General features: G+C 35.5%; 1 protein-coding gene across 4 annotated transcripts in view; it reads left to right on the plus strand.

The window, feature by feature from the left end:
- LOC101743390 (netrin receptor UNC5C) overlaps positions 1-12,509 on the plus strand; it is a 183,008-nt gene that overhangs the window by 137,429 nt on the left and 33,070 nt on the right. For all 4 annotated transcript variants that reach the window (XM_062674848.1, XM_021347035.3, XM_012689193.4 and 1 more), the window contains exon 5: positions 4,160-4,238. In XM_062674848.1, coding sequence (XP_062530832.1) covers positions 4,160-4,238 — 79 coding nt within the window. The remainder of the gene's footprint in view (positions 1-4,159; positions 4,239-12,509) is intronic.

Raw genomic sequence — 12,509 nt, forward strand, 5'->3', positions numbered from 1 at the left:
ATTGTATACCATAGATTAAAGGGGAATCGGGACCCTTTCCAAATCCAACACAAAATTTCAATGGTTTTTCTTAGGGTAATACCAATAAAATTTAGATTAAAATGGTTTCGGAAGCTTACATTTTTATATACAATATGTTATTAAGTATATTTCATTACAAAATATATACAAAAACTGAAAAAACTAGCTTGACCTGATTCACCTTGGCTTTGGGATGAATCAGATTACGTATACGAGGACAATAGTTTTTCGATAAGGCTGGCACTATTTAGTTGCTAGGTAAATACATTATTTTAGGTAATTAGTTAATTTTAATATCTTTGATGAGTTACAAAACTTTGATGACTAAATTAAACTATTTAATATTTTTAAACACTAAATAAAAGTAATTTTCAGTTCAACAAAGCTAAATCTAACAAAAGTATTGTGATATCGCAGATTTGTCTCTATTCTAACTCTAGTCTCTATTCTCCCAATCTACTGTACGTAGCTTGTATATGTAAGCAAAGCTATCTTGAAAATGTCGTTAATGGGATCTGTCAAATATATAGCCGCTACATTCCCGACTTAAGTTGGTACCTTTGTTAAAGATATATCGCATCCGGGACCTGAATATTCTCATCCCATTTGAGATGCTCGGGTACACACAATATATGGCTGGACGAGGAATATTGTTTTAATATATTTAACTGAACCTACTGTCAAAATCTAGTCTGAAATATTATTCGCTGATTTTCATGATAACGACCAAAATTTAGAATGTCTAATCACATTTTCATCCTAAAACCTTATTAGCTGTAGGTCTTCATCAGAATAATTATAGCACTAGCCGGGCCCGTCACGTTGTCGCCAATAGTTTCCTAAGGTCAAGTACCGGCAGCTAATTAGTCGTAGCCGATTGACGTTTATGAATTCGAGTCGTCGTGGCCTAAAGGATAAGGCGTCCGGTTCATTCCTATCTAGCGATGCACTGGTGTTCGAATCCCGCTGGCATGTACCAACTTTTCTAATGAAATACATTCTTAACAAATGTTCACGATTGACTTCCGCGGTGAAGGAATAACATCGTGTAGTAAAAATAAAACCGGCAAAATTATAATTTGCGTAATTACTAGTGGTAGGACCTCTTGTGAGTTCGCACGGGTAGGTACCAACACCCCGCTTGTTTCTGCCGTGAAGCAGTAATGCGTTTCGGTTCGAAGGGTGGGGCAGCCGTTGTGACTATACTGAGACCTTAGAACTTATATCTCAAGGTAGGCAGTGGCCTTTACGTTGTAGATGAAAGAAAAAAAAATGAAAACTCTTGTACTTTTTTAGCTTCGGGGGCTAAGCTTCCAAAGAACTAAAAATGATGAATGCTCGATCATGGAATTTTAAAATTTCATATTATACTTGTGGTGCGTGGACCGGAAGGAGAGTGTAAAGTTACACAGCGGCTCAAACTTGAGAATAGGCACGTACTAAGCAAAAATAACATGAAGATACATACAGGGGCCAACTTCATAGAGAGCTGGCAAAAAGTGTTGTGCTTTCGTGGTCCATTTTTTTATGCACAGATGATTTAGCGACCTCAAAACCTGGTTTTAAGTTGCTATCAAAGTTCATAGATATCACTACATAAATGCCGCCTACCTCAAGATATGATATCTAAGTATAGTGTAGAATAGTATAGCGGCAGTAATAGGCAATAACTTACCCATGCTGAATCAAGATGTCCTACAATCTGTTCAAATTTAAATCATTTATATCTAATAAATATAATATTATAATTCTTCTCACTCTCAGCGTCTAGTCAAGTTGAAAGTCTACTAAATATTCTATAATAGATAATTATGTTAATATCTATACCAGTTGCTGTTTCGGTACTTGATTAGTGTTGCTAAAAAAAATTAGTTAACTGTAAAGTCGGTTTACTGACGACAGTTGAACGTGACAACGTCATAAGAAAATACTGATGGAATGGTTTCATTTTTCAAAAGAAAACTTTAATTTTATTTGTTTGATAAATATTTTGTATGGACAATTGACACCACATTCACTTTTCACTGAACTTCATACTTGACGAAAACATGTAAATCTATAACAGCCGTCCACGCGGATGGATCGCTCACTCAAGTAGGAGAGAGACAGATGTCGAACGCCGATTGTGCCTCTTTGTCTCTCGTTGCGCGCACTCGCTTGCACTTCGAGCCTTAAATGGAACGCCTTAGAGCGAGGTAACGCCGCATGAGTCATGTTTTTTCGTGCGTGCCGCCGGCTCCATCGAATTATAAGACGTTGTCACGTCAAAAATATGTGAAAATGTATTTGTCATATCTGTAAATAAAATGAATAAATTGCTCGACAATTTGGAACACCTAAACATGACTCGTCTCCCGACACATATATGTAGGTATATTCAAAACGACAAACACCGAAACATCGCATTACATCTCCCGTTTCCAGGACAGGGAGCGCGCTAATTAACCAACGCGGCCAGACATGGATTAATTGCAGCCTCCGCCGTACCATTGCGGTCGTCGTGAAACTTTACACGCAGTAGAGGCGTTGGACCTTCTTAATTAGCGCTGTTCCCGACTCGCTTTGGGTTTACGTGTGTTGTCTTTGAGGAAACTGAGAAGTTGGATTTTGAAATACGTTTTGCTTGCGCTTCGAGATTCAGAATTTACAAAATTAACTTTACCATAGCAGAGTCGTAGAGGAATATGCATGATGATCGAATTCATTTCTCTCTCTTCTTTTTTTTTATTGCTTAGATGGGTGGACAAGTTCACAGCCCACCTGGTGTTAAGTGGTTACTGGAGGCCATAGACATCTACAACGAAAATGCGCCACCCACCTTCAGATAAGTTCTAAGGTCTCAGTATAGTTAATCTCAGCTATTACGTATATTCGATTATTTAAAGTAGGTAGTTTAGTGTATAAAGTTGGATGACGATAAATTGGCACACATCTTGGCTATGTCAATGGCTGTAATAATGTCTTAAGTATACATCAAGTTTCCTTATTAAGTTATATAGAATCGCGAATCGCGAATTTCTTGTCCGGTTCGCAACACGTTTTCATAAAGTTATTATTGCCTTAGATGGTTAGACGAGTTCACCGTCCACCTAACATTAAGCCTCCGTCTATCTAGAGACATGAGACATAAGTCTCGATAGTATCGTGTTAAAGTCAAAAAACATATGATACAATTGAAAAAAAATCCAGTTATTCTCAGTCTGAAAAATGCAGCCGAGAATTCTGACGGATATTAAAAAATAATTAATCCTCAGACAGTAAACGAAGAACATATCTAAATATATACACAAAACATTAACGTATTCTCGTGGCGTTTTAAATTCAAAATTCACCTCGTATTTCATTTGCGTCCGAGTCACAGAAAGCCATTAATTTCGTCGCATGAAGCAGAAGAAGACAGCCTGTTTGTTGCCGCCACGTCAAAATGCTTGTTTTCTTGCGAAAGGGCAGACGTAATTGAAATTCATGGTTCGAATCGGGTCTGGTCTTGTAATTTTATTTTTACTCCCATAGACGGATGGATAACGTAACGGTAAATAATTGAACATTGTATTCCATCACGAAGCATAGAGTATTATCAAAAATAATTACAATTGTAAATTAATGTTATTATGGTAAGTATCGACTCAGGTCGAAAATCTGGACTTTTTTTATACATTCTTTATTAGAGCCATACCTATTAGGTTAATAGGTATTAGGTTATTAAGTATCACCTATTAGGTTAAATCGGCTAATCTTGACTTCTAGCATCTAGGTACATTATCATCACGAATCATTTTCCTCACTGAGAGAAAATCTGACTGCATCCAGCGCGATATCGCAGCCTTTTTCAAATCTATCCACCATATTGGCAGGAATCCCATTGTTGCGTTGTGGCAATTGAGCGTGGACTCTATTTATTGTTTTGAGATATTTATTATATTTCTATATGACAAATTAAGGATTTAATATAAGAGTAATATAATATTACCTATACATATAATTAACATTGATGAATTTCCCTTTGCGCGTGGATTTAAAAAGGAATTGGTGTCATGGCGGACGTCGCTCGCGGACATTTTGACATTCAGAAACTGAACACCCATACTTCGGTTGCCACGGCTGCTCAATTAATCAATTTGATGCTCTTTGTCACCAGGACATGGCAAACTACAGCTGCGTTGCTGAGAACATAGCCGGGAAGAGAATATCTGAGCCCGCTCTCCTAACTGTTTACGGTATGTATTTGTTATTTCTATTATCACAAATTTAAATAATATAATTACGATAAAGTAAGCCGAAGCTATATTGTGTGGAAATAAATTCAAGAGAAAATGACAGAACTCCGAAGGAATAGAATTGAAAATGACACAATCGCTTGAGATGAGACGCATATCTTAGATTATCTTGAATCCACGAATTGTTTTTTTTTTTTATTGCTTTGATGGATGGACGAGCTCACAGCCCACCTGGTGTTAAGTGGTTACTGGAGCCCATAGACATCTACAACGTAAATGCGCCACCCACCTCGAGATATAAGTTCTAAGGTCTCAGTATAGTTACAACGGCTACCCCACCCTTCGAACCGAAACGCATTACTGCTTCACGGCGGAAATAGGCGGGGTGGTGATACCTACCCGTGCGGACTCACAAGAGGTCCTACCACCAGTGATTACGCAAATTATAATTTTGCGGATTTGATTTTTATTACACGATGTTATTCCTTCACCGTGGAAGTCAATCGTGAACATTTGTTGAGTACATATTTCATTAGAAAAATTGGTACCCGCCTGCGGGATTCGAACACCGGTGCATCTCTACATACGAATGCACCGGCCCTCTTATCCTTTAGGCCACGACGACTTCGAAATTCGAATTCAGCGTCTGGTTTTTTTTTTGTAATTTTATGGCCTAGTTACTAGACTTTTAAGCCAACCATCCGGATTCTGAGCTCATTGTGTTGCTGAGAGGAGAATTCAGAGAATGCCTTGCGACCCTGGTGTAGGTTTAAGGGGACCCTACCAATGTGCATTGGGCTCACCTCCATTCTCCGCATTCCGCTCTGTGCCTTACGTACTTTATAGGAACCTACTAGTGCGGCTTTAGATGTTCGTTCAAGTATAGAATTTACGAAATTTCTTACCATCCCAAGATCTTTTAGTCACAAAGAGATTTTCACATCATATAAACTAGCCGCGTATCCATTTTTGGTTACCTCATTCAGGTTTTGCTTCTTTTTGATTGTGTAATATTTAAGTAACCAAACAAAAAAATAAACATATGACTCGTAAAAAGAGGAACATTGTTGTAGGAGCCACATCTGACGAAGGCGTGTCATAACGCACCGTCATGCACCTTGAAGAGTTCTGAATGGTACCTATCGAATGAACCCTAAATGTGTATATAACGAAAAGCTCAACCCTCCTCACCGCTATTTGGTTGTACCCAATCATATCTAGGATGAATGAACATCAACAGCTTATAGAAAATTAAACGTCGTCAATTTTCCATCCAGGCTCAAATAGGCTTTAATCGACGATAATCGTTTAAAATCGTAAAGACTTCCCACTAGATTATCCTTGAGAGGCGTTTTAATACTGGCAACAGGCCGCTTCATTATTTCACATACGATTTATCAGACAAGCGTGCTCGATTCATTTCTCCTTCACTAGTGCTTAATAACTATCTTTAGTTCGAGATCAAAGGGCACACGCCGTTGGCTTGCAATTATGCGCAGGCGCATGAGAGAATCATTAGGAGGGATTTTCGCCTACGCGAGGATTTCTGATTTCAATCTTCACTCATGGATTCGCACGTTCAAATACATCATATTCATCGAGATATGTCTCATGAATCATAAGGCGATGTGAAATGCTTAGTAAAGAATTGTATTTAATTGTTCTCAAGAATTTTTATTGTTATTTAATCTCTTAAAACATAAAATAACAAACCTTTTGCAGTTCATTTGTTGAACACAACAAAATATATTTAATTGAACACAAATTAATCACAAATATGACGACATTCGTAATAAAACTCTTTCCAAACTTTCTCAATCATTCAAAAGAGGTGTAAACCGAATTTCCGTTCGTTGAAGCTTTAAAACCTAGAGTTGACTTTCAATTCTAAAAGCCACACTTGCCACTACATCTCAAAACCAATTACCTTTATTAGTGGGCTTTTAAAGGGTCTTTTGTGTTGTCTATCTATGTTAGAATTGTGGCACTTACGTGTAAATTGGGCTATATATTGTCGTTATCACTCAGCGTAGGCGTGTGTCCTTTCTCATACTTTTACGGTCGCGCAATTAGATAATGATAGTTCGTATTGAATGGCTGGGATAACTCCAAGTCCCGGATTTATGGTCACCTGGTAAGTGTGACAATTTATGTATACTAACATCACTTGCATTGTATTTTCTATTAGTTGTGAAGACATTAAAACATCGTAATATGTAAGAGGTATTAAAGTATTATTAGAGATCCCGCAGTAGTCGAAATTCGACTATAATTAATTGGGGTTGTAAGTTTGTACACTATTATGATTGTATTTTATACTTCTATAATCACAAATTTTGCCAAGACGACATTATAAAAAATATTAACAAAGACAAACAATATTTAATCTACTCTCAACTTGACAACAAAAATTTGACAATAAATAGGATGCATGCGTGTGTGCGTCAAATACATGGTCTGTAGTGTGTGTAATGTTTTCTTTATTGATTTAATGTATCTTTTATGCATTATTTAAAAAAAATATTAGCGTTGTGCACTTCTTCTCTATATTCTCTATAAATGTGGAAAATTTCATACTCTTCCGTCCGCGCAATTTTCGTAAAAAGGGATACAAAGTTTTTGCATTACGTATTAATATCTACATAGATACATTATGTGCCTGCGTAATTTTGACATTACGGGTCTCACGATTTATCAATGGTAGCTGTAATAACGTTTTTTTTCTACTTATATTATTGACAGCTGCATTTAATAATTCATTAAGAGCCTACTTATATTCCCCTTCAAGCCATTTATTCTAAAACACGTGTAGATATTTTGGAGTCGTGCTCATTAAAATGAATAGGCAATTTTGTTGTATCGAAAGCTATGGATACTTCAAATGTTCTCCGTTATTTAATGGTTTGTGGCGTGCTTCTGTCACTCACATGGCGTTTTGTTAATAATATACGTTCAATTTCCTGCTGCTTTCACCGAAATAATGTTTGGAAATTTAAAATTGTTTAATTCAAAATACAGTTTTTATATCGAAGGACACAGGAGCTGGCTGTTTGCGTGGGTACGTGACTTTGCACGCGTTTAGACAAAATATTTAATTTGTCGTTCAAGTAAAACAATTGTTAACTCAAAATATCACTGTAGATTACATATCGGACCTAGCCCTGCCTGACCTAAAGTATGGTATAAAAATAAGTACTGATATTAACAGAAAATGAAAAAAAAAAAAAAAAACTGGAGAAATGTAAGTCAGACGAACGGTTTCAAAAACATATTATTATGTGTTCCATTCACAAGTGAAACCTTCAGATGTTTTCCGTCTCGTTTTCACGCCGGCAAATCTATATCTATAATATAGTCTATAATATAATATAATAATATAATCTGTAATACGTGAAGCAAAAACTTTGTATCCCTTTTTATGAAAATTGCGCGGACGGAGGAGTATGAAATTTTCCACACTTATAGAGAATATAGAAAAGAAGTGCACAATGCTAATATTTTTTTTTTAATAATTCATAAAAGGTACATTACATCAATAAAAAAAAACATAACACACACTACCATGTATTTGACTCACACACGCATGCATACTATTTATTGTCAAACTTTTGTTCTTGACGTCTGTGGTCAAATTGCGAATATATTAATAAATGTTGTTTGTCTTTATTAATATTTTTCTATTCTTGACGAAATTTGTGATTTATGAAATAGTCTTTCAGAATAGAATCATAATAGTGTAAAAGCTTACAATTTCAATTAAATATAGTCGAATTTCGACTACTGCGGGACCACTAGTTCCTATAGATGCGCGTGTTTATCTCTTTTTAGTATCGCTGCTACTTTTCTAATTTCAAACCTTGACGTCTCTAAAAAAGTTTTCATTTCAACAATAAGAAAAACATACCATACGACAGAATTTGGAGGATTGGTTAGATACAGCGGAGACTAAGCGAGAACTTGAATAAATATGTTCTGTCTCTAGATTAGTCACAATTTTATTAGCCGTAATCAAAACTCGAGCGTGGTTCAAGTCTAGACTTCGAAGAGATAGGCAGCGGCTTGGGTCTGTCCCTGGCATTGCTGAAGTCCATGGGCGACGGTAACCACTCACCATCAGGTGGGCCGTGTGCTCGTCTGCCTACAAGGGCAATAAAAAAAGAGTAATGATTAAAGGCTTTATTAATAAACATGGGAATGGTTACGCATATGCCGAGGTCATTACGCTTGATCGTTCAATCTCTTGCGAGAAATTGCCTACCCATTAAAACGATACGATATTTGATCATAAAATTATTGACAGAAAAAATGTCTTCCTATAAATAACATTCATAAGGCAAGTTTATTTGAAATTAATAATAAAAACAGTAAGGCGTCCAGAGCCTCCAAGTGAACTTGAACGAAGGAATAAAACGTTAAAGTTTATTTCCGTGACCGTTAGAATTTAACATACTCTAAGCATTAACTGTATTTTTATAGGTTAATAATATACCTTATACTTGATGGGTAATCAATTTTTTTATTGTAACTTAAGCAGTGTATTAGGAAAGGTAAGAACAGTAAGGTAACTTTAATACGTAATTCATTGAGGAAATGAGATTTATTGATATTATTTAGGTTCCTTATAGGGAAGTAATCACACCTTTTTTATTGCTTAGATGGGTAGCCATGCTCACAGCCCACCTGGTGTCAAGTGGTTACTGGAGCCCATAGACATCTACAACGTAAATGCTGCCATCCACCTTGAGATATGAGTTCTAAGGTCTCAGTATAGTTACAACGGCTGCCCCACCCTTCAAACTGAAACCCATAACTGCTTTACTTCAGAAATAGGCAGGGCGGTGGTACCTACCCATTCGGACTGACAAGAGGCCCTACCACCAGTAATTACACAAAAAATAATTTCGCGGGCTTGATTTTTATTACACGATGTTATTCCTTCACCGTGGAAGTCAATCGTGAACATTTGTTAAGTAAGTATTTCATTAGAAAAATTGGTACCCGCCTGCGGAATTCGAACACCGGTGCATTGCTAGTCACAAATGCACTGGACGTCTTATCTTTTAGGCCACGACGACTTCAACCTACTCTACTTCGCGATCCATTTGGTGATTACAGTGGCCTACTCATATAAAAAGCCGCACCGAAAAAAATCCTTAAAATGACGCTCCACGTTTGGCCACATTTTTAAAACATTATCATAATTTTACATAACATATGGCCTAACCCTTACCATAAACTTTAAGGGTAAAAATTATGGTAACATTAGGATATTTTATCGTCACGCTGCCAACTGCTGCTGGGTTGTAAGGTATTTCTTCACTCTTGTGTTGTTTTTTTTTGTTTTTTTTTGTTTCAGTAGTTAAGTAATATCCTATCCTACCTAATCTTAATCGAAGCCCACAGCATAAATCTTACCTTGAAATTTGTAGTCGAAGTCTAAATTATACTGTACAAAGGCTAAACTTCATATGGCACGAATAATAATAATAATTATTGTGCTAATCCGTACGGACTTATAACACAGCAGTGATACAACAGTTTTGGGATCCCGCCGGCAGGTACCAATTTTTCCAATGAAATACGTACTTAATAGTTGTTCACGATTGATTTCCACGGTAAAGGAATAACATCGTGTAATAAAAAGCAAAAAGCCCGCAAAAATTATAATTTGCGTAATTACTGGTGGTAGGACCTCTTGTGAGTCCGCACGGATAGGTACTACCACCCTGCGTATTTCTGCCTTGAAGCTCCGGTAACCACTTAACATCAGGAGGGCAGATAAGTACATATACCTACTACAAATATATATAGGTAGATATTCGCTCTAACCCACACACAATGCGAGGTTTTTCGAGGTGGGTGGCGCATTTACGTTGTAGATGTCTATGGGCTCCAGTCACCACTTAACACCAAGTGGGCTGTGAGCACGTCCATCCACCTAAGCAATAAAAAAAAATGCTGAAATTCCACTAAAAAAGAAAAACTTAAAGTTTCAGACGATTATTATGAAATCGTTTATTATTAACCAAATTAACTCTTCAAAGTAACTTTTTGCTTCTAGTACGAGTGTAACATTATATTTTATAGTTTTATTTATATCGTAACCTTTCGAAATCAGTTATAATAATTTTATGTACTTTCCTTTTTTTTGTACGTTACAGCGTTTTTGCTTTGTTAAAAATAAATAAATAATATAAATATTTACTAACAATCACGCCTAGATTAACTGGTCCCGTGGTAAGTTCGTAAAGAACTTGTGTTTCAGATACCAGATAACGGAAATGAATGTAACATTTGTATTATACACATATATATATTTAACATACTTCCATAGCCCTGGAAAAGACATTTTATATTTTTCATACCAATATCTTCCCTTGGCGGGATTCGAACCCGCGACCCCCTTGTGTAGTGACCATGTCACTTACCACTACACCAGACGGCCTTTAAATTCGTTTCGTTTCGCCTTTGTTAATTCGTTATGTTCATGGAATTAATTTTGTTAGACTTTGTTATTCAACTTAGAAATGAGAAGTAGTTCTAGACGACCTAGGACCCGACTTGAAATTAAAGAACGGTGTCACGATACTTCGCGTGCCGCGACTTCCTTGATTTGAAGTACAGATATAAAACCAACAAAAGGCTCCTGGATTTAATTATTCGAATCACGACTTTCCTTTGGTAGAATTCAATTTAGAGCTACTTTTGTTATATCAACTTCATGATCGGCTTCTATTGTTTTTATGTTAATTACTGTGATCGACTTCTATCTTATTTTTCAAATAGTACTAAATAGTAGTCTACCAGAAGTCGAAATTCGACTGTAATTATTAATTTAAATTATAAATTATAATAATGTTTTATTATTCTATTGTCAAAAACTTTACTTCTATAATCACTGAGACCTTAGAAGTTATATCTCAAGGTGGGTGGCGCATTTACATTGTAGATGTCTATGGGCTCCAGTAACCACTTAACACCAGGTGGGCTGTGAGCTCGTCCAACCATCTAAGCAATAAATAAAAAAAATATATATCTAATTTTGAATTAACGGCATAAGGTCGAGATCTTCAAATATAATATTATAAATTATTAATTTTCGACCTATGATCAAAATTCGAACATAACTATTGACCTCAACATTTAAATTCACTTTATAGCTCGTCAGCACTAAGATAAAAAAAAAAGTTGAGAATAAATAAAAAAAAGAGAAAATGAAAAGTGAAAATGAGAAAAAGAGAAAAAAATAACCGGTTTGTACATACTCGTAGTGCAATAAAAAAAAACGTGCTATTTACAACTAAAAAATATGAAATATAAACCGGTAATACATATTTTTAGCATATAGTAAAAGGAAAATTGTTTTTTTGTTTTACAGCTTTACAGCTTTATACAATTCTTAATTTAAGCTTAAACCTCAATTAAATACGTAATAACCGGTACGTACGCCAGTATTATCGTAATTAATTAAAGCCGAAACTAACATGACCATCGGTTAACAGTTTCATTCAATTAACAAACGCCCACGTGCTTAGGAATTCAATTAATTGAATTATCAATTACCCGGTTGAATGTAAGCTTGGAGCCGACAAGCTTATGCCGAAATATAATTCACCAGATAAAATATCGGGATGATGTTCTATGTTCAAAATCATTATTGGTTTTCAATTGAAAATTGTTTACTCGATGTTACTTGAACCAATGGATACAGTCCGCATATCGTCTTCTCGCATTAAAACTGTATAATCTCCAAACTTACTAATTTTACAGGAGAGTGTTTTAATGGTTTAACATGTGATATTTTTAATATTAATCGTCTTTGCAACATTTATTTTTTATTTTGTACCTGTTACACTATCTGTCTTTTAATGTATAAATTAATAAAAGAGATAATAATTAATAAGAGAGATAAAATTATGTATTATTAATTTTGTTAATAGTAGTCAAAAGATAGGAAAACTAAAAAAAAAACTTAAACTAAACTACGCTCTTTTAACAGTATTTATGAGAAAAATACTGGTGATACCGAATGATTCCGCATATTAACTTAATTTCGAATATTTTAGGAAATTGTACACTTTTAATGCGAAAAAACGATATGTAGTGTATGAGCGAGGGCAATATTAGGAAACCATAGACACGATAACCCCAAAGCCGCGCTCTACCAGACACAAGTCGAAGATTCAATTACATCAAAACAGATTAGATACTGAGAGAAATAGACATTGTAGTTGGAAATATTCACCAGTAATCCATTTCCAGTGGAAGTTA

This window comes from Bombyx mori, chromosome 22 (assembly GCF_030269925.1).
Source record: "Bombyx mori chromosome 22, ASM3026992v2".
Classification (NCBI taxonomy): Eukaryota; Metazoa; Arthropoda; class Insecta; order Lepidoptera; family Bombycidae; genus Bombyx; species Bombyx mori.